This window comes from Neoarius graeffei, chromosome 6 (genome assembly GCF_027579695.1).
Source record: "Neoarius graeffei isolate fNeoGra1 chromosome 6, fNeoGra1.pri, whole genome shotgun sequence".
In the NCBI taxonomy this organism is placed as follows: Eukaryota; Metazoa; Chordata; class Actinopteri; order Siluriformes; family Ariidae; genus Neoarius; species Neoarius graeffei.
The window spans coordinates 99,948,713-99,972,428 of NC_083574.1; the positions used below are offsets into that span (position 1 = coordinate 99,948,713).

General features: G+C 40.7%; 1 protein-coding gene across 1 annotated transcript in view; it reads right to left on the bottom strand.

Annotated features, from left to right (window-relative positions):
- LOC132888456 (NACHT, LRR and PYD domains-containing protein 12-like) overlaps positions 1–14,654 on the bottom strand; it is a 40,218-nt gene extending 25,564 nt beyond the window's left edge. The window contains exons 1-5 of the mRNA XM_060924504.1: positions 14,623–14,654; positions 14,473–14,530; positions 13,810–14,014; positions 11,772–13,533; positions 4,476–4,649 (exon numbers count right to left, since the gene is read on the bottom strand). Coding sequence (XP_060780487.1) covers positions 4,476–4,649; positions 11,772–13,533; positions 13,810–14,014; positions 14,473–14,530; positions 14,623–14,654 — 2,231 coding nt within the window. The remainder of the gene's footprint in view (positions 1–4,475; positions 4,650–11,771; positions 13,534–13,809; positions 14,015–14,472; positions 14,531–14,622) is intronic.
- Positions 14,655–23,716: the final 9,062 nt, after the last annotated feature.

Here is a 23,716-nt window from a genome sequence, read left to right on the forward strand (position 1 = left end):
TCCAAAACATTAACTTTATTCTTCTTTAACCATTCTTTGGTAGAACGACTTGTGTGCTTAGGGTCGTTGTCTTGCTGCATGACCCACCTTCTCTTGAGATTCAGTTCATGGACAGGTGTCCTGACGTTTTCCTTTAGAATTCGCTGGTATAATTCAGAATTCATTGTTCCATCAAGGATGACAAGCCGTCCTGGCCCAGATGCATCAAAACAGGCCCAAATGGGATAAGGTTCTTATGCTGGAATGCAGTGTTTTCCTTACTCCAAACATAACGCTTCTCATTTAAACCAAAAAGTTCTATTTTGGTCTCATCTGTCCACAAAACATTTTTTTCAATAGCCTTCTGGCTTGTCCACATGATCTTTAGCAAACTGCAGGCGAACAATAATGTTCTTTTTGGAGAGCAGTGGCTTTCTCCTTGCAACCCTGCCATGCACACCGTTGTTGTTCAGTGTTCTCCTGATGGTGGACTCATGAATATTAGCCAATGTGAGAGAGGCCTTCAGTTGCTTAGAAGTTACCCTGGGGTCCTTTGTGACCTCGCCGACTATTACACGCCTTGCTCTTGGAGTGATCTTTGTTGGTTGACCAATCCTGGGGAGGGTAACAATGGTCTTGGATTTCCTCCATTTGTACACAGTCTGTCTGACTGTGGATTGGTGGAGTCCAAACTCTTTAGAGATGGTTCTGTAACCTTTTCCAGCCTGATGAGCATCAACAATGCTTTTTCTGAGGTCCTCAGAAATCTTTGTTCGTGCCATGATACACTTCCACAAATGTGCTGTGAAGATCAGACTTTGATAGATCCCTGTTCTTGAAATAAAACAGGGTGCCCACTCACACCTGATTGTCATCCCATCGATTGAAAACACATGACTCTAATTTCACCTTCAAATTAACTGCTAATCCTAGAGGTTCACATACTTTTGCCACTCACAGATGTGTAATATTGGATCATTTTCCTCAATAATTAAATAAATGACTGAGTATAATATTTTTGTCTCATTTGTTTCACTGGGTTCTCTTTGTCTACTTTTAGGACTTGTGTGAAAATCTGATGATGTTTTAGGTCATGTTTATGCAGAAATATAGAAAGGGTTCACAAACTTTCAAGCACCACTGTAATAATGGACTCTCCACTCCTCCCTATCCATCATTAGGGTCCTCAATTCAGTGGTGTCGACCACTCCAGCATCTTCTTTGAGGACATCCACCACTGTTTTGAGTGGCCGCCCAGGGCATCTTCTGCCATGTGTGGGCTCCCATAATACCATTACAGATACTGGGATCTCTGGATATTGGAAGCAGTGGCCGGCTAGCCTGAGTCACCTTGCCGCTATTTTCTCTGAGACCTTAGGGAGGTCTCCATACAATTCTTGATTGGTGATGTGTTGCTGCCAGTTGATATTGTGAATGGCCCTCAGCATTCTTGTATAACACCTGTCCAGGGACTTCGTAAGGGGAGTGGTCAGGGTCCAGACCTCCCAGCCATAGAGCAGGATGGATTTAATGGCTGCTGTGAATATCCTGGCTTTTAACCCTCTTGATAACTTGGATGTCCAAACTCTTTTCAGGTTGTGGAGTGTGGATGGCCTTTCTGTTTCTTCGCGTGCAGCAGTAAAAGACCTCGGAGTGATTATTGACCCCAGTCTTTCATTTGAAACTCACATTGATAACATTACCCGGATAGCTTTCTTTCATCTCAGAAATATTGCTAAGATAAGAAATTGAATGTCACTACATGACATGGAAAAACTAGTTCATGCTTTCGTTACCTCCAGGTTGGATTATTGTAATGCCTTACTGTCTGGATGTCCCAAGAAGTGCATAAACAAGCTCCAGTTAGTTCAAAATGCAGCAGCAAGAGTCCTTACTAGAACTAGAAAATATGACCCCATCACCCCTGTCTTATCCACACTGCATTGGTTCCCAATCAAATTTATTACTGATTATAAAATACTGCTGTTGACCTTTAAAGCACTGAATGGTCTCACACCACAGTACCTGAGTGAACTTCTGCTCCTCTATGACCCACCATGCCTACTTAGATCAAAAGGTGCAGGCTATCTGCTGGTACCTCGTATAGTGAAGGCTACATCAGGGGACGGAGCCTTTTCTTACAAAGCCCCACAGTTATGGAACAGCCTTCCAAGTAATGTTTGGGAATCTGACACAGTCTCAGCATTTAAGTCTAGGCTGAAAACATATCTGTTTAGTCAAGCCTTGTGTTAATGGTGTTTATGAGGTAAAGGTGTAGATCTGGAGGATCCTCAGACAGAGTGTTTTGGTAAACTGGGATGTATGGATGCTGTCAGTCGCCCACTCGCTTGCTCACTCGAGTTTGTTGATGGTGTAGTGGCTGCTGCTTTATGTCCCAGGGCTCCCTCATGCCTGTGTTACCTTCTGGCTCTCCCCTTTTAGTTATGCTGTCATAGTTAGTTGCCGGAGTCCCTGCTTGTACTCGGTGCAATATGTATACTGTTCCTACTTATTGAGGTGACATTGGGCATACCTAACAACCTGTGTTTTCTCTCTCTCTCTCCTCCCCCTCAAATCTGTCCCTCTGAGTTACATATCGGTCCTGGGATCGAGATGCTGAACCTCTTCTGCTCCTCGGACCTGCCTGATCCATCCTGGTGCCCTGTGTCTGGTTTGAGTCTCATCACATCGCTCCTGTGGAGGACGGCCCCATGTGACAGTTGAAAGTCACACCTGGAGGATGCTCTGGACTCTTACAGTAATGCTTTTATGGCTGAGGACTACAGTTGACTTGCTAACTTTAGGACTGCAGTTGTCATGAAGAGTTTTGCACTCAAGTTTCCATCAGTGAAGAGTTTAAAACATCAACAAAACTGACTTCATATTAAAACTGTTAATGTTATAGTCATGTTGTCTGTTGGTGCCCAAATGTGGATGGGTTCCATTTTGAGTCTGGTTCCTCTCGAGGTTTCTTCCTCGTGTCGTCTGAGGGAGTTTTTCATTGCCACCGTTGCCAAAGGCTTCATCATTGGGGATAGATTAGGGATAAAATTAGCTCATGTTTTAAGTCGTTCAAATTCTGTAAAGCTGCTTTGCGACAATGTTTATTGTTAAAAGCGCTATACAAATAAACTTGACTTGACATTCTTTGACTGCCTTCCTCGCTGTTTGTATGCTAGGGTGGTCAGAGGATGCTTTTAACAGTTGGTAAAAGCTTCATTGCCTCTCTGTTTGCATCAATAAATCTGGAGTAGCAGTCAGTGGAGCTTTCTTCAAGGTCAAGAGCCTCAAAATGATTCCTTACCTCGATGGTATATTGGGCTTGGAGTGTAGGATCTCCCGCAAAGGCCTTCCAGTCAATCTTTGGTGCAGGGATTGTCTTTGGCTGGTGTAGGCTGAGCCTAAAACTCATACTGATGACCCAACGGTCTGAGCCCGCTGTGCTGAAGCTGTTATAAGCCTCAGTATTGATTACACTGTTCCACCACTTTCTTCAGACAATGATATAGTCTAGTTGGCTTTTAGTCAGGGTGGACCGATCCTCCTGAGTCCAGAGTGTGGACAGTAACAAAGTATGACTGTACAAGTAGGATTCCCTTTAAATTCAGTAACTAAAATACAGTTGCAGACAGAGGTTATGCTTCAGAAGGACTTTCTCGCTCTAATGCTGAGCATTAGTCCAACCCCTCCTTGGGATGAATTTGTGATTATTTCTCTCCATACAGATGTGACTCGGTGAAAACCTTCAACTACTTCAAACTTAAGCTCTTCACTTGGGTGGACTCTCCTATGCTCCTGGATACCAAACATGTCAATCTTGTGTTCTTGCATTCTTGATGCAAGCTCTTTTGCATGATTTCTGAGGTGCAGTGTGTTAGCATTGAAGGTGTTACAATGCGCATTAATATGAGACCCTCCAGGCGCCACTTTATCTGGAGAGTCTTGACTTTCTTGACTTGAGAGGCTGTTATGTCAGAATTGTTTGAGCTCATGGAAGCAATAATAGACCTGCAATAATAGACTTTGTCACTGTAAGTGAGGAAGAATTACAAATGCTGAAAGAAAATGCTGTTCCTAAAAGCACTAAAGATGATACGCAGTTTGGTCTAAAACTATTCAAAGGTAAGGTGGAATTGTGATTTATTTTATCGATTTCAAAACAAAAGTATTTTATGTGACTCGGCTTAAATAAGTGACACAAGTCTGCGCTGCAAAGTTATTACATTTACTTGTCGCTTTTGAAGTTTGAAATACTTTTTTTTCCAATATTTTTAAAAAAAATAATCAGATGTATTTTACAATAAAACAATGAGTCACAGGCTCAGTGAATATCGGTGAAAATGAACTTTTTCACGAAAATTCTAATTGTTTGAGATGCACTAATACAGATCTAAAAATAAACATTTCTGTAATTATTTTCCTCTTTATTCTTTGTGTATCAGTTGCAATAAGCAATTCTTCAGATCAAGTCGACCCAATAGGAGAGATGAACTCACCTCAGTTTCTCCAGTTTACAGTTTGGACTCTCCAGTCCAACACAAAGCTGGTTCACTCCTGAGTCCTCCAGATGGTTACTGCTCAGATCCACCTCAGTCAGTTTGGAGGATTCAGAGCTGAGAACTGTGTGTAAAGCTGAGCAGCTTCTCTCTGTCAGGTTACAATCACTGAGCCTGAAAGGAGGGAGAGACATTTCAAACAAAAATACTATTCGACCATTCTTTAAAGAATGATTCACCACCAACACCCCCCCAACATGCGAACGAACAGAGAGAGAGAGAGAGAGAGATTGAATGTTAACTTTACCTGGTGCTAGTAAAAACAAGGGAAAATATATTTTGAAAGACAATGATGACAAACTATTCAATTTTTTATATTTTAATGATGTGAATATTTGAAAATCCTGACCCATCCCCACCTGAAAGCTGAAAATATCAGAGGAACTCATAAAACACTGAGCCCTTCATGAACACAAACACAAAACTGTTTGTGCTGTAAGACAGAAAATCACTGCTGTACACAGAATATTCACGGCATTACCACGACCACAGCGTCACGACTGTTTCACTCTGTGCTGGTTGCTGTCATATCCTGTTCAGAATGAACTCCTGATGAGTTTTGATGATTAAACAGTATATTTAATCGATAGTGTGAGGGAGAACTGAACCATGACTCTCTAGCAAGGTATCGACCCTGACAAAAGGAAGTGTGTCTCTCAGTACTCAGTGTATTAGTAATTCACACACACGGTATTTATTCAGCCCGCTCACGTTAATAATCCATACTCAGAATATCTTTGTATGTGTTCAATTCCCAGCGGCTTGTGCTCATTTTTAATGATCTACTCGCCAATACTGCTCTGTGTGCTCAGCTCAGCCGTCCTCTCTATTTAATACACTGTTTATACACAATAAAGATGTTTTTATTGCGTTACTTGTATTGTAGGAAGATGTGATAGCTCTGCCTCCTGATATTTAATGGTTTTCAATCTGATTTGCTTTGAGCGTTCATCATTTTAGTGCGTCAAGAACAGTCATTTCCTGTTAATCTTTTCATTAGTGCTACAACTTACATCACATGGTATCAGATGTTGGGACTGGACACTTTTTTAGGAGTACTGTCAGTAACGGCGCTGAAAACCTGAGTTCAGAGCAGCCTCCACACATGGCCACTCTGGACTATACTTCCCAAGATCCACAGCGACCCTCGTCACCAGAGTTCTAACAACATCACCTATCTTCAGTCTACCTGCTATCACCTTCTCCATATACAGTGGGGCAAAAAAGTATTTAGTCAGCCACCAATTGTGCAAGTTCTCCCACTTAAAACGATGAGAGAGGCCTGTAATTTTCATCATAGGTACACTTCAACTATGAGAGAGACAGAATGGGGGGAAAGAATCCAGGAAATCACACTGTAGGATTTTTAATGAATTAACTGGTAAATTCCTCGGTAAAATAAGTATTTGGTCACCTACAAACAAGCAAGATTTCTGGCTCTCACAGACCTGTAACAACTTCTTTAAGAGGCTCCTCTGTCCTCCACTCGTTACCTGTATTAATGGCACCTGTTTGAACTCGTTATCAGTATAAAAGACACCTGTCCACAACCTCAAACAGTCACACTCCAAACTCCACTATGGCCAAGACCAAAGAGCTGTCAAAGGACACCAGAAACAAAATTGTAGACCTGCACCAGGCTGGGAAGACTGAATCTGCAATAGGTAAGCAGCTTGGTGTGAAGAAATCAACTGTGGGAGCAATTATTAGAAAATGGAAGACATACAAGACCATTTATAATCTCCCTCGATCTGGGGCTCCACGCAAGATCTCACCCTGTGGAGTCAAAATGATCACAAGAACGGTGAGCAAAAATCCCAGAACCACATGGGGGGACCTAGTGAATGACCTGCAGAGAGCTGGGACCAAAGTAACAAAGGCTACCATCAGTAACACATTATGCCGCCAGGGACTCAAATCCTGCAGTGCCAGACGTGTCCCCCGGCTTAAGCCAGTACATGTCCAGGCCTATCTGAAGTTTGCTAGAGAGCATTTGGGTGATCCAGAAGAGGATTGGGAGAATGTCATATGGTCAGATGAAACCAAAATAGAACTTTTTGGTAAAAACTCAACTTGTTGTGTTTGGAGGAGAAAGAATGCTGAGTTGCATCCAAAGAACACCATACCTACTGTGAAGCATGGGGATGGAAACATCATGATTTGGGGCTGTTTTTCTGTAAAGGGACCAGGACGACTGATCCGTGTAAAGGAAAGAATGAATGGGGCCATGTATCGTGAGATTTTGAGTGAAAACCTCCTTCCATCAGCAAGGGCATTGAAGATGAAATGTGGCTGGGTCTTTCAGCATGACAATGATCCCAAACACACCGCCCGGGCAATGAAGGAGTGGCTTCGTAAGAAGCATTTCAAGGTCCTGGAGTGGCCGAGCCAGTCTCCAGATCTCAACCCCATAGAAAATCTTTGGAGTTGAAAGACCGTGTTGCCCAGCGACAGCCCCAAAACATCACTGCTCTAGAGGAGATCTGCATGGAGGAATGGGCCAAAATCCCAGCAACAGTGTGTGAAAACCTTGTGAAGACTTACAGAAAACGTTTGACCTCTGTCATTGCCAACAAAGGGTATATAACAAAGTATTGAGATGAACTTTTGTTATTGACCAAATACTTATTTTCCACCATAATTTGCAAATAAATTCTTTAAAAATCAGACAGTGTGGTTTTCTGGATTTTTTTTCTCATTTTGTCTCTCATAGTTGAAGTGTACCTATGATGAAAATTACAGGCCTCTCTCATCTTTTTAAGTGGGAGAACTTGTACAATTGGTGACTGACTAAATACTTTTTTGCCCCACTGTAAGCTCAGCTCTCACTCTCAGTATTTGTGAAGTATTGTTCTGTGTCCCTGTGCCTGACTTTACTGAGCCGTTTGACTATCTGCCTGACTTCCCGTTATTGAACTCTGTTTACGTTTACTTTCAACTTCGTCCTCTTGCCTTATCTGTGATATCCTGTTCACCGATTGACTGACTCTTACTCGTCCCTGACTACGTTTCTAGTTTCCCGATTTGGATTTGTTCACAGTTCGCGATGCACCCGCTCTCCCCTGCGACTGCATCCGGAAGTGCCTGCACCCTGACAAGTACATGTAACTCAACACAGTATCAGACTGGAGCGGCGGCTACAATTATCGACACCTTAACGATCTTTTGGCCGTTGCAAAAGTAGAAGACTTTCAATACATAAATTGTGCATGAATAATTCCTCAAACTTCCACTGAAAAAAAAAAGAGTTGATTCCTGATTGAATCTTAGAATTTGTGCACTTTTAGAGTCTCTGGTCATATTTTTAAAAATAATAGCAATTTTGGACAAATTCCTCTTTCTATGTGAAAAAGATAATAATAAACTCTTATAAAAAATTTACCACCTCTTAAATACAATTTTTTAATACTTTTCACCCCCCTGGAAGTTGCAAAATCACTGTTTTTCCCTTGTCACACCCCCAGAGTTTCCAACCTCAACAATGCAAAAAAAGGTTAAAAGTATCAGTTATATGAGAAATGTTGATGCAGTTAAATTAAGAAAGACTAAAATAAATAAAATATAGTGTAATATTTCATTTAAGTCCACTGTCACACATCACATCACATCACATTATCTCTAGCCGCTTTATCCTTCTACAGGGTCGCAGGCAAGCTGGAGCCTATCCCAGCTGACTACGGGCGAAAGGCGGGGTACACCCTGGACAAGTCGCCAGGTCATCACAGGGCTGACACATAGACACAGACAACCATTCACACTCACATTCACACCTAGGGTCAATTTAGAGTCACCAGTTAACCTAACCTGCATGTCTTTGGACTGTGGGGGAAACCGGAGCACCCGGAGGAAACCCACGCGGACACGGGGAGAACATGCAAACTCCACACAGAAAGGCCCTCGCCGGCCCCGGGGCTCGAACCCAGGACCTTCTTGCTGTGAGGCGACAGCGCTAACCACTACACCACCGTGCCGCCCAGTCCACTGTCAATATTATATTTTATACAAAATGTACCTGTCACACACCATTGGCGTCATTTCCACCACAATGCCTACTTTCCCTTTAAAAAAGTTATTGTGAAAGATTGTTTGGGTAGTTTCCATGGAAATGTGAAGTGACATCAGAGCACATGTTGGACATGGAGGCCAGTTAAATTTCCACCCATAACTATTGAAGAAAAATCAAGGTAAATATTGCTTGATCAGCAAATATATTTATTGTATGTCATTTCCAAACATGCTGTAGTTCCATTGTTGTTTTGAAAAAGATTGCAATTTTTGCATAAAAAGAATAATGTTGCATGCATGAAATGCTAACTATCAATTCAAAGCTAATCAATGAAGCCATCATCCATTTTTCATGAAAAAAATGTAGAAATGTCATTTCCACCACAGTCATTTCCACCACACTGCCATCTGTGGTGGAAAAGACAGTATGTGGTGGAAATGACATTTCAGATTATAAATGAGTGGTGTAGATTTTGAAAGTGAATATATTCCTTTAATTTGTGCCCGTTTGGAAAGAAATCTGTGAGGCACTTCATAAAATGGAGCTCTGAACAGAGATAAAACACTCTCTCTCTCTCTCTCTCTCTCCCTGTCTCACACAGACACTCACACTCATACACACAGTTGCAAAATACAGTAGTTTATACTGCAGTTAAAAGTTTTTTGTATTGTTAAGAATTAAGGTCAAGAGTTCATTGATTTCCTCAGTACACACACACACACAGATTGAGAACAAAAAAACAGTTGTCTATGACACGAAAGTTACTGAAATAATCTTTTATTTGAAGTACTGCTGCCAACCCCCTGTTTTTGGGTTATTTACAGCATGTACTGTTACGGTTCTGTGAAAGTTTGAAGATTTTTTGAACAAGCCATAATTTAAATGTTAACCGCAACACTGAAGTGGACAGGTGTGCTCAGTTTTTTCACATGGTGTTGTAAAACGAAGTTGAATGATTGACATTTTTTTCTAATAAATATATCTACATGTTCTCTATGTGTTAAGTCATTGTCATTTCCACAACACCATGTAATTTCCATCACAGCTTGTCATTTCCATCACCACACATATTTTTCAGAAAATTTCCAAAAACTAGTCAGTTCATATTAAAATCACATATACATTTCTTGATGGTTTGCCTTACTTTATGTAACAAGACAGATTATTCATTATTTACAAGGACCTCCTCAAAGTAATATTGAATTTCACGCTGTGGAAAATGTACCTTTCAGCATTTGATCCTTAGAACTGTTAATTTACATCATTCAGAAATTAATGATTGTTGTAAATACTGGTAACTGGTACAACTAGTTAAACTAATGGTCCTAGAAGGATCCTGGGATGTTTAAATTATTGCACTGTTTATTTATTTCTGTTAATTGAAATGTGGTGGAAATGACAGTTGTTTATTCCGGGTCAGGTAAAATGTGAAAAATAACAATTATTCTTGTAAATTTAGTTTGAAATCTTATGGATCTCAATACTATAATGGTTATTTAAACATATGAATCTGTGTGAGTTCAAATTGGATAGTCTTTTTTTCACTCAACTTCACAAGGCCAAAGGTGCACATAATCTAAGAATCACCCATAAATATATGGATGTCGGTGTTTACGTAAATGAGGAAGTAATTCTCATGTTTGTAAACAAATGAACTGATAATGTTTAACCTGCGTCAGAAAATCTTTTTGTTCCACTTTCTCAGGATTTTCGTAGATCACATTTTGTTAATCATTCATTGTTGTTTGTATTAATTTCTAGTTTTGTCGTTTAATAATAAATGTCAACAGGCAATCGACACTGTAACCACATTAACATCCAGGTCAAAGGTCGCATCTCATTCCTTGAACCAAAATAAAAAAAAAAATGTCTACTGATACTGTAATATGTGGTAGATATTTACAACAAACTGAAAAAAAATTAATTAACCAATAATAACTGTTGGAACTGAAACTCACCTTTGTAAAATTTGTTTTTTATTGGTAAATCTGAAAAGGTGTCGATAATTATGGACTGTCGATAATTGTAGCCACCGCATACCAGTATCAATAACAATGCATCCCGAATACATCCTTTAGGAAGAATAAATTATCACGAGCAGTTTGGTGTATTGCTGTGAAATGCAATCAGAACAGCTCCTCTCCCTCCCAAAACCTGAGTTTAATAGAGAACTGAGTTTGTGGAAGTGAAGGCGTGGTCAAGCATCAGTTTGGGAATGGAGAGTGAAGGTGCGGGAGGTGAGTGGCAAAGGGACACCTGGGACTGATTAACAGTGATGAGTGTGTGTGTGTGTGTGTGTGTGTCAGAGTGAGACTGTGAAACAATAAAGCTGCTGAAAAGTGCAAGTTGAAAGTTAAAGCGAGACGGCCTTTCAATTTCATAAACTCGGTGAAATTTAGTTCCGTCTGAAATGTGGTGATTGTGATATATGTTTATTTCTGTAATATCCCACAAAATATCAGGCCATTCTGTGGCTGGGAAGTTATTTAATTTGAGGGGATTAAAGCAGATAATGTGCATGAAATCGCTCGCTTGGCGCAGTCAAGCAGACAGAGGAAGTCCGTCTGCGCATGCGCAGGTTTACCTTCTTCTTCTTTTGGGTTTTACGGCAGCTGGCATCCACAGTGTTGCATTACTGCCATCTACAGGTTTACCTTTGAGCATGCACTGACAGTTCCATCATTCTGTCGCTAAACGAACAGCTGATCACACCGAGGTGCTCGCTGAGCGCCCATATTTATTAGTTTGGTCCTGCGTTTCCTTTCCTTCATATACAACGTAACGTCTTTTCTTCTCACTTTCCGTTACTGTAGTCGCTCTTTCACATTTCATTCGCACACTCACGTCCTCCGTTTTCCTCTCCTGTTTCAAATTTGTATCCCACAATGCCTTGCATGAACGGGGAAAGCCCACCACATGATGCATTATGTAGTATCTCGTATTGGGTCATGGTGAAGCAGGAAAAAATAGCAGAGAATTTAGGGACACATGGAGATAAATGCATTAATTGTTCTATTTTTAAAAAAAACTAATAAAATTGGAAGTCTGTGATTTGAATTCAGTAGCTTTCGATCACTAAACAAAAATAATTGGGTGTCGGGAAAATTCTTTTCATGACCTATACCTGAAAATCTGAAAGGCAATCTACTTTGAATAAAGCAAAAGTAATCAGCCTGTCTCCATCCCAACAGTCTCCCAAACCCCGTAAAGTGTCACAGGGTTTTACTTACAGAACTGTTGTGGCTTGCTGGACGACTGGTAGCAGCCTCTTAAAGCATTCATCTGACTTTATGAACTTCTGTAGCTGAAACACTTCCAGATCCTCATCTGATGTCAGCAACACAAAGACCAGAGCAGACCACTGAGCAGGTGAGAGTTCAGCTTCAGAGAGACGTCCTGAGCTCATGTAACTTTGGATCTCTTTCACGAGTGAATCATCATTTAACTCATTCAGACAGTAGAAAAGGTTTATTAATCTCTCTGGAGATGGATTTTGTTCAAACTTGAACTTGATGTACTCAACTATGTCCTTCTGGCAGTCAGAGCTGCTTCCTGTGTGTGGCAGCAGATCTCGAATGAGCTTCTGATTGGACTCCACTGAGAGGCCCAGAAGGAAGCGGAGGAAAAGATCCAAGTGTCCGGTGTCACTCTGTAAGGCCTGGTCCACTGCACTTTTGAGGAAGTCAGACATTTCTGATGTGTTGAAAAGACCAGACAGAGCAGTAGTTTGTTCTTTTGTTGAGTTTTTGTCAAGAAAGCAGAGAAATGCATACAACGCAGCCAAAAACTCCTGAATGCTCAGATGCACAAAGCTGAACATCTTCCCCAGGTGGAGTCCTGATTCTTTTCTGAAGATCTGAGTACACACCCCTGAGTACACTGCCACTTCTCGAACACCAATGCCACACTCTCTCAGGTCTTCCTCATAGAAGATCAGATTTCCTTTCTCCAGCTGTTGGAAAGCCAGTTTTCCCAGTGCCAGGATACTCTCTCTGGTCTGCTGAGGATCAGGGTCATATGTTCCATGGTACTTTTGTCCCTTGTGTTTGATCTGAAAGATCAGGAAGTGTGTGAACATTTGAGTCAGAGTCTTGGGGATCTCTCCACTCTCTGCGTCACCCAACATTCTTTCGAGAACAGTGGCTGAGATCCAGCAGAAGACTGGGATGTGGCACATGATGTCGAGGCTTCTTGAAGACTTCATGTGTGTGATGATTTTATTGGCCAGGCTCTGATCACTGATCTTCTTCCTGAAGTACTCCTCTTTCTGAGGATCACTGAACCCCCGTACCTCTGTTGCCTGGTCTACACTCTCAGGAGGGATCTGATTGGCTGCTGCTGGTCGAGTGGTTATCCAGAGGAGAGCAGAGGGAAGCAGGTTCCCCTTGATGAGGTTTGTCAGCAGCACATCCACTGAGGCCGACTCGGTCACATCACACAATCTCTCATTGTTCTGGAAATCTAAAGGAAATCGACACTCATCCAGACCATCGAAGATCAACAAGATTTTGTAGGTATCACTGTCTATTACTTCTAGGTCCTTAATATCAGGGAAAAACTGATGAAGAAGATTCATCAGACTGAGGTTTTGCTGCTTCATCAGATTCAGCTCTCTAAAGGGAAGTGGAAACATAAAGGTGACGTCCTGATTCACTTTCCCTTCAGTCCAGTCCAGAATGAACTTCTGCACAGAGACAGTTTTTCCAATTCCAGCAACTCCTTTAGTCAGCACACTTCTGATGGACGTGTATTTAAAGAGATCATTACATTTGATGGGTTTCTCCTCTGTTACTGGTCTCCTGGACACTGTCTCAATCTGTCTCACCTCATGTTCATCACTGATGTCTTCACTCCAGCCCTCTGTGATGTAGAGCTCTGTGTAGATCTGATTCAGAAGTACTGATGTCCCATGCTGGGAGATTCCTTCATTTATCCTTTTAAATTTATCTCCAAGTCTGGATTTGAGTTTTCGCTGATATACAGAGGCCAGCTCTAACAAACAGAACAATGTGATGGCCATTATTTTCATGTATAAACAATATACACAGTGTGAAAGTCAATATCGATTAAAAAAAAGAACTGTCATACATTCCTAATAAATACATAAATATTATGGAAAAGAACCAAAACACTCGGATTATCTTGGAGTTGTTTATTTGTTGAAATAACTGTAGTCATTAGGATAAACAGCAGTATGATAATATCGACCAGTGGCCCAGTGTGTTTCCTTTAAACTGAGAGAATATTGTAATAATCTAAAGCTCTTACTGATCTGCAGTTGGTGAGCGAGATCTTTCTGCTTCAGGTTCTTCAGGATACGCAGTGTGATCTTCAGCACACTCTCTCTAATACGGTCCAGATCCTCCTCCTCCGCTTTCTCCTCCCTCTCAGAGCATGCTGGGTAATCAGCACTCAGTAGCTTCTTTAAATTGTTCAGTTCATTCTTCACCAATGTGATGACTTTGTGCTCCAGCTTGTGATTTTAAAAAAAAGCAATAAAATTAAATAAATCAATAAAAATGGGACATAACCTGATTTTACACCACGTTGCTGTTGAATTCTGGATTCTGACTGGTCAGAAGGGGTTAACTGGATTTATTTTCTCATTCTAATACATTTCTATAGCTGATGTACAGCTGTTTCACAGGGACCTGTACAGCAAACACTCCAACTAAATCAATTAAAACTGTGAGTAATCATTAATATGGTGACATTTTCAGTAAACAAATGTTTATTTCACATGTAGATAAGGAGTCTCCATTATCAGTACTTTGTAAGTCAGAAGCTGATTTTGAAACAGACTGAAATGCAGTTTTGTCCGATTACCCATAATGCTGCTGTAACTGTAAACTGTTAACTGTAAATTACTGCCATCATTTCAAATTAAAAATTGTGTATATTAATTACACAACAAAACACATACAAACACACCTGGAATACGGACTCTATCAAATTTCTGCAGCTGTTTTCTGGTTCCTGTTTTGGGGTTCTGTAGATAAACAAACATTGGAAATTACTTTTTTAATTTTAATATCAGAACACATCCTGTAGATCTGGTCCACACAGCTGTGATATATAAACCTCTGGAACTCCACACGCGAGTCTCTTATCATGGGAGAATTGGCTCCAATGGCAACATGAAGGGCGTTTCCTGTTGAGACAATCTGAAGAGTTCCAAACCGCGATAAATCCACTGTAAGAAACTTTGAGAAAAAGGTATTTTCTTTCCCAAAAAAGTAGTTGCAGGAAAACCACGATGTTCTGTTTGAAACTTTAATATAACACTAAGAAGCTATAATAACATTAAAAATACAAATCAAGATTTTGATTTTTAAATTTTATTTCAAAAACTAATTGTTTTTTTCCCCCAAAATGCGATATATCCATTACATCAATAAAAACATTATTTTTTTTTTAGTTTTAAATATAACTAGAAACAAGAAGTAGAGCTGATCACATATGACAGCCTCTGAACTTGGACAATCTCTTCTATTGGACCACAGATTGTCCCACATTACATTCATCTCGTCATCTACAAGCAACAATCTATTTTACACACATTACACACTCATCGGGAGCTGCGTTTTTAGGCAGTGCATCAATATATATATACAGTGTCATATCTCCACCCAGGAGGAATCAGGGGCTCAAATCAGAAAATAACACTGGACCACTTTCTCTACTGGAATAAAAATATAAAACATTAAAATAAGAAATGTTTGATTCCATCACCGTTATTCATTTATCGAGTTCAAAATCTCACTAAAAGACAGGGATTCTCCATGATGTTGACAGTCGGTGGGAGGGGTTATTACTGTTTCCGTATTTGAATGGTGCGCTGTGATTGGTTGAGAGCAGAGATAACACGTTCTGCTGAAAATCAGTAGTGGCGTTTGTCATATTTTGAAAAGAAAGGAGATATTCAATGCAGAAAAATGTGGTGGATATCACATTTTGTATAAAATTGATTTTGGAACTTTGAATTGCGATCAAATGCCAAGCTTATTTTAGCAGAAACTCAATTTATTTTAATGGCGCTTGGAGTGTTTTGGAACCAAACTCTTCATTTGTACCAGGAGATAAAACACTTGGAACCCCCAACTCTAGCTTGCAATAACTTGTGATTACTGCCAACCAACAAGAGCCCTTCAAGGTCACATGGTGGGTTGGGGAAGTCAACTATGAGGTACTGCACCAGGGAAAACATGGTGGGTTACCACCACAATTTTAACAAACTGGTGGTTCCTATTTTTCTGGCAATGATAGTGACAGAGAGAGATGAGCTGTGGCTCAGGGCAAAAACATCAACTCTATCATGGCAGTGCTGAAAACAGCACTGGACTATGTTTCCCATCAGGCACTGCACCACACCTGTTTCACGTTTTGGTTAATGAGCAACACTATTTAAGTCACGACTGTCCACACTGTCGTTCTTTAGTCTCTCCACCCTGATGTGTACCATGTTCCTGTTATGGTTTTGCCTCATTCGTGTTGCTTGGTCTTTGTGTTATCTGTGTTTCACCATTAATAAACATTCTGCATTTGCATCCACGTGCTGTTCACTTTCCCTGACAGAATCTCACTCAGAACCCACTGGGACACCATCTCTAACCCTCCTATGGAGCAATAGTTGCCCAATTGCAAGATAAATGTTTTGGACATTTGCTCCCTGACCTACTTGGTTAGGTTTGGGTTTTGCACTGATCTAACGGAAGACAACACAGAGACTCCTCCGACCACTAACCCCATCCCCCCCCCACCCCCTCCTGGAGTTTACCAAGGGCTATTGGCAGATTCCCTTCTGGAAAAACTTTTCCTTTTCTACCCAGAAGTTATTAGGGTAGAATTATTTTGGGCTTGTTATGAGTAGTGATATGACTAGAACACACGTTCATAACGGTTCATATGAACTTCGAATATGATACCAGTCATTTAATCAAGAAAATTTAGCACAACACATTTTATACTGAAGCGAACAAGAATTGCCTTGTCGGGAGTTATTTCTACAGATATTCAGAGAACTGAGTGAGAGGAAGATAGAGGAATACCTTTCCACAGAGGATGCTCCATCTGTAAAACGGAGAGGCTCTGTCATTGAGCGGTCACTCTGAAAGGACACACAGCTGGGTCCAGGTGAGACAGGCCTTTCCTTCGTTTCACTAGAATGAAGAGAAAGTAGTTTTAGATTTTTATCTATAAAATATAGTGATTTATATCTGAAGATGCCATTATGTATATATAGCTCCAGAGTTTCATAATTATTTGCATATCCTAATTTGATTATTATACTGCACCTCTGGAACAGAGCAGAATAAAGACCTTGCTTGACGGACCAACAGGGGCTTTGTAGCTTGGCTACAAAGTAGCAGCTAGTTATGAGGAGACACTGAGTAAAAGGACTGAACATGTGATATGAACATACTTTTTTGACTTTTCACCCCTGATTCACCCCCCCCACACACACACCCCACACACACCCCACACACACCCCACACACACCACATCACCTTTGAGAACCATAAGTGATGATAAGTATAAAAAATAAACAATTACAGTGGAGAGGGAAAAGAGGAATACACCCACACACACACCTACACCCACCCACACAAATATATAAAAAATAAACAATTATAAAGAAAAAAAATACCAAAATGATCAGTTTCTCTCGTTTTATGATTTACAGTTGTGTTTGAAGAAATTGAACATTTTTGTTTTATTTATTCCAAAAATTACTGACAACATTTCCCTCAAATTACACATAAAAATATTGTCACTTTGAGTATTTTATCATCACTTAGAGTATTCAGTAATGACCCTGAATATACAACGTTCTTAACTGAGGAGAGAAAAGTCTTATCTATGAAAAAATGATCGATTCTGGAATATGTATTGTGTGCATGGGGGAAAAAAGAGGAAAGTTCTTTGTTGTAAGGAAAAAGGGTCTGCCAGGGGTCAATGCACCCCACCTGGTTCATAAATACAGATAAGGTCGTAGCCATTTTAGAGAAAGTCAAAAGTTTAGGGTTTGATCAGTCTAAGGCTGGGTCAGTAACAATTCAGATCACCACCTAAAATTAGATCATGAGAGTTCAAGCTAGGCAAGGAAGAAATGAGCTTGTTAGTAAAGCTCACGTAGTCCCAAGTGTGTGTGTGTGTGTGTGTGTGTGTGTGTGTGTGTGTGTGTGTGTGTGTGTGTGTGTAAAACATGTGTGTTAGAGAGAATTCTCTAAAAAACAAACAAAAACTTTCTGTTTTAAAAGTAAATACATCAATATACAAAATCAAATTTTATCTTTCACAATATTTCATGATCTCTTAAAAAGATTTTCTCCATTCCAGGTTGAAAAAGACAGACTAGCACTCACTGCCACCAGAGGTCTCTGTCTCACTTTTCTCCTTTTTCAAGTTAGATTAGATTAGATAGATTAGATAAAACTTCATTGATCCAATCTATCTAATCTAATCTAACTTGAAAAAGGAGAAAAGTGAGACAGAGACCTCTGGTGACAGTGAGTGTTACTCTGTCTCTTTCAAGACAGTTGTTATTGTTTAAGATATTTTTCTGACGATCACGCAACATTAATGGTCTTGGTTCTGTTGGTTCTGTTCACAAAGAATTTCTGAGCAGTTCTTTCAGTATACCTGTCTCCCCCCATGCCTGTGTTCCATTAACGTACCCTTTTCCCACTAGAAATACAGGACTTCTTCCTCATGAACATTTCAACAATATGTGAAACCTGAACCATTACCAGTTTGTTGCTAATTCACTACTAGGCCCACTTTACACGGGGACGGTCTGAAACAAAAACGCAAAAGTCCGTTTTCGCTCTCACTTTTTTCCGCGTCTACACGACCGTTTTCAAGGAGGAAATCTGCGTCTATACGGTGACGCATAAATGTGTGGAATTCAATTGGATGTGCATGCCAGGCGGCTAGGTGGTGCTGTGAAAGACCTCCGCTATGTCTGCACGCATGCACAACGTCTTCCGTCTTGTCTGATCTGCACATCTGCGCCGCGAAAACTTTGACTACTCTGGCTATGGTAAGTAAGAAAGTAAGTAAAAAAGTAAGAGCATACTATACCCGCCTCTGTTCATTAACGGTATATGTGCAGATTCGGTATAGATGTTCGAAGGACTCCTGGACGTTTATTAAAGCTGCCAGAGCAGCTTGAAGGTCCGTTGGATCGATGTAATCAGACATGCTCTTACTTTTTTACTTACTTTCTTACTTCCCGGGCTGGCATGTACAGTATATGACATATGTATGACGTAAACGCGTACCCGACGTGAGCAGATCCGAGCAGAGTTTCGCGTATTGGGTAGTTTAGACGGATATGCAATGGGGGCTGTTTTTAACTTATCCACTCTGGAAGACGTTTTCAATTTTTTCCGTTTTTCAGCCTCGGAAACGCCGTCCCTGTGTAAACGAAAGGCACTTCCGATAAAATATTTAGTCGTTTTTACCCGACAGCGTCCTCGTGTAAACGGGCCCCTAGTTTTCAGATTTAGTTCCATTTATGGGTCATAGTAAACTTCTCACACTACACATTTTTAATATTTTAAACACTGCTTAAAAAAAACAGTAAAAAAAAATATTCCATTCTGTACAATATTTCATTCAGAGCCTCCATGCAGAACTTCTAACAAATCCTTTATAAGTTTATGTTAGTGCATGTAAATTTCCTTTTTCTTTTAATTTAGAACATAGGGAGCAGTAGGTTATATCACATTTTTGCATTCTACATGCTTTCGTTTGTGTCTTGTGACAAACTGATCAGGCGGGCCGGCTCTGTGGTCGGCATGAAGCTGGACTCTCTGGTGACGGTGGCAGAGAAGAGGACTATGGACAAAATACTGAACATCATGGACGATGCCAGTCACCCTCTGGACACCGTCATCAGCAACCAGAGGAGCCTGTTCAGTGGCAGAATGCTCCTTCCCAAATACAGGATGAACAGACTCAAAAACTCCTTTGTCTCTCACGCCATCAGACTGTACAACTCCTCTCTGGGGGGAGGAGGGGTAACAGGAGGACAGAGGATGGGAAGGAGCAGCAGTAGCCTAGCCTGACAAAAAGCAATACTGGACAATGTGTAATATAATGTGCAATACCTCTCCTGCTGGACTTTTTTCATATATACACCTGTATACACCGTTCGAACTACGGGGGTACTTGGGGGATCCGAGATCCCCTGAAGCAGACATGAGATCCCTTGAAAACATGATTTGGGAAATGTTGGGGGGGTCTCTAAAATATTGGCAAAATGATGTTTCTTCACATAGCAATCGTGTGTAACGGGAAGCATTTGCATATCCGAAGTGTTGTGTTTACATCAAAGATAAAATAAACCGATATGACAACGACTGCTGCTGCCAGGTTGGGGACACAAACTAGTAGAAAGGAAGTGTGCCAACAGTGCCAACACACTTCCTTTCAGGTGTGGAGTCCGCGTGATATGTGCGTAAGATAGGCTTCTCATGTGTTTGGAGATCCGCGCTCTGAGACAAGCTCAAGCACCCCCCCCCCAAGGGAAAAAAACTGACCCCCCAAAAATATCGGCATAGTTCGAACACTGCCTGTGTATGTGTGTGTATATATATATATATATATATATATATATATATATATATATTTATTCATTTTTTAATTTGTATATGTTAATACTTAATTTATCCAGAAGCTTTTTCTATTTTCTATTCTCTATTTATTCTGTAATGATGTTGCTGGAATTTTAATTTCCCTGAGGGAACTCTCCAAAAGATCAATTGATCTATCTATCTATCTATCTATCTATCTATCTATCTATCTATCTATCTATCTATCTATCTATTTTGTGCTGCTCATCTTAACTCATTTCAGATGTTCTGAGTTCCTCACACTCCCCAGACATTATTTCAGAAGGTCTAATTAGCTTAGACTGGTCCTGGTGTGAAAACAACAGGGGAAAATGATATTACAACAAATATGATTTATACACACACACACACACACACACAGTACCGGTCAAAAGTTTGGACACATCGACTCATTCATATGTTTTTCTGGACTGTGACTATTTTCTACATTGTAGAACAATACTGAAGACATCAAAACTATGAAATAACATCTGGAACATACGGTACTAGCCCCGATAGCAGAGGGTCGTTGAAACGACGTAGAGTTTTGGTCAGAATGGTCGGTTTCCGTCGTATGTCAGAAAATCAACGTTGAAACGGCGCCGTGAAACGTCGATTTCTCCGCCGTCTGAGAGGGTCGATTTATCACCGTTGAATCACCGTGGGTAAAGGTTGATCTGTCGACCGTCAGAGAAGGTTGAATATACGACGTTGAACCATCGTCACTTTTGCCGGCCAGTTTTCAACATTGGTAGGATGAGCAACTGGCCCGTAGCCAGGGGGGATCGGAGGGTTCGTTCGATCCCCCCCGCAACACCGCGCCCCGGACACACACGCCCCTCAAGATTACTCAAGATTTATTCATTTGTTCATGTCCGATGAATATACATTGATTCACATTTAAATTTACAATATCAAATCCAGATTAATCAAAAAAGAAAAGTAGACTAAGGCCCACTTTACACGGGGACGGTATAAAACAAAAACGCAAAAGTCCGTTTTTGTTCTCACTTTTTTCCGCGTCTACACGACCGTTTTCAAGGAGGAAATCTGCGTCTATACGGTGACGCATAAATGCCTCCGCTATGTCTGCACGCATGCGCAACGTCTTCCGTCTTGTCTGATCTGCACATCTGCGCCGTTGTTCTGTCAAGTTATCCTACCAAGCCTACTGCGCATGCGCGAAATCCAGGAGGGTAGGAAAATTCAACAGTAGTTTTGTCCCACCGATCAGCTGGGCTGATAGAAAATCGGTGAGAATTTCACGCATTTGCCGATTTTTATGTTTTGTGCGTATTGGTCGAGTCTTTGGCCGAGTCAAATAATTTGTAATGACTTGTTTTGAATAATAAAACGGTCTGTATGAGAACTTGCTAGGATAACTTTACAGAACACCGGGTAGGAAGAAATTATAGGTAGGAAGAAATTTCAGAACACCGGCTGAGGTACTGTAGTGCTCGAGGGAGGAGCAGGAGCAAACCGAAACTCTTTTAATCTGCCTTTATTAAGTAACACTCACTCTTGTTTCGGTGAAGAAGAGAAAAGGCAGTGTCCGTCTCAGCAAAATAAACCAGTTCGGCTGCTAGTTTTGTTTTCAGTCTCGGGTTTATGGTTTCACGAGCGGCTTGAATAGGCGGCGTGCGCGTGCGTGTGTAATTTGGCGACACCAAACTGAGGAGCTCCAGCCGGGCGGGTGAGCAGGAAAACACATCTACTGCATTAAAACACAGAGCAGCTTGAAGGTCCGTTGGATCGATGTAATCAGACATGCTCTTACTTTTTTACTTACTTTCTTACTTCCCGGGCTGGCATGTACAGTATATGACACACGTATGACGTAAACGCGTACCCGACGTGAGCAGATCCGAGCGGAGTTTCGCGTATTGGGTAGTTTAGACGGATACGCAACGGGGGCCGTTTTTAAAATTATCCACTTTGGAAGGCGTTTTCAATTTTATCCGTTTTTCAGCCTCGGAAACGCCGTCCTCGTGTAAATGAAAGGCACTTCTGATAAAATATTTAGTCGTTTTTACCCGACAACGTCCTCGTGTAAACGGGCCCTAAGTGAGGACGAGTTAGAAAAACGGGTTCATTTCTCCTATGTTTATGTTTACACGTTTTGTTCAGACTGCTTTACACCCCAATCCAGTGGGTGGCGGTAATGCCCCCATTAGACCCCTTTCACTGACGTCACCCGAAACCGGAAGTAAACAAACCCTGCGCCACATTGGAAGACCAACAAACTCGTGATTAGGGGGAAATAAAGGCAGCGCGCGGTATGTGAACCCACGAGGCACTTGGTTCATCAAAAACCTACAATGGTAAACTTTTGTGCTGTGTTAGGGTTCTAACAAAGCTGATGGGAAAGGTGAAAAGAAGTCTTTCTACAGAATACCAGCTGTGATTGAGACACAAGCAAACCAAGGAGCTTTCTGCCAGGAGACAGAGAGAGGATTTAGCTGCTTTATGCAGAGCGGATCTGAATACTTCAAGTCTATTTTGTTACTGGTAAGTCACTAGGCTAGAGTGTTGTAGAACATTTTTTAAAATGTTTACTGAATAAAAACATCCTTAATTTTATCAAATATTCTCTACTCTATATTTCATTTCTTTCTTTTGTTTTAATTTTCCTCCCTCCATCCCTCTTTGGATTTTAAATATAGTTTTTCCCCCATGTCCAAATAATGAGGTAGGGTGGCATTTAGAAACCCACAGCCTACTGCTGACTTTCTTTATCAATGCTGCATCAAATTAATTTTGGTTATGTTTTTCTGTTTCCATGTACAGGTGTCTGCGCCGCAGGAGGAATAGGCCACAATTATAAATTATAAATAAATCATAAAATGTTTCTAAGAACTTGTTCAAGTGTGTTCTGTTCCTTATAAATGTTAAAAGTTATGCCTCATTAGATAGCTTGACAAACATTAGGACAGGTGCATTGTTGCATGCATTTTTATATCCTGTTGTACATTAAACAGGACGTAGCCTACGCACATTGATATAAATTAAGTTTCACTTTCATGGTTGAAGTATGCATGTGTGTGTTCATCCTAGGCAAGAGCCCCGATGCTTTATTGTTAGCTAGTTTAATTTAGCCTGTTTTGCTTAATTTGTAGCATTCCTGTTGTACATAAAACAGGAAGTAAAGTTGGATGAATCATCGCCGAAAATTCAACTATAAATCAACCGAAATACGTAGTTGAATAAAGGGTGAAAGGGGGTCTATTCTCTGTCGACCACCAGCCACTTTTCAACGTCGTTTCAACGGAAACTCGTATGAGCAAAGCGGTGTTGAATCAAGGTTGGTGATCAACGGTGATTCGACGGCATATAGGTCGAAGAACATGCCGATGATTCCACGTCGAATCAACGACCCTCTGCTATCTGGGAGTGCATCTCAAAAAATTAGAATACCATGAAAAAGTTCCTTTTTTTCATAATTTAATTCAAAAAGGTAAACTTTCATATATTCTATATTCATTACATGTAAAGTGAAATATTTAAAGCCTTTTTTGTTTTAATTTTGATGATTATGGCTTATAGCTCATGAAAATCAG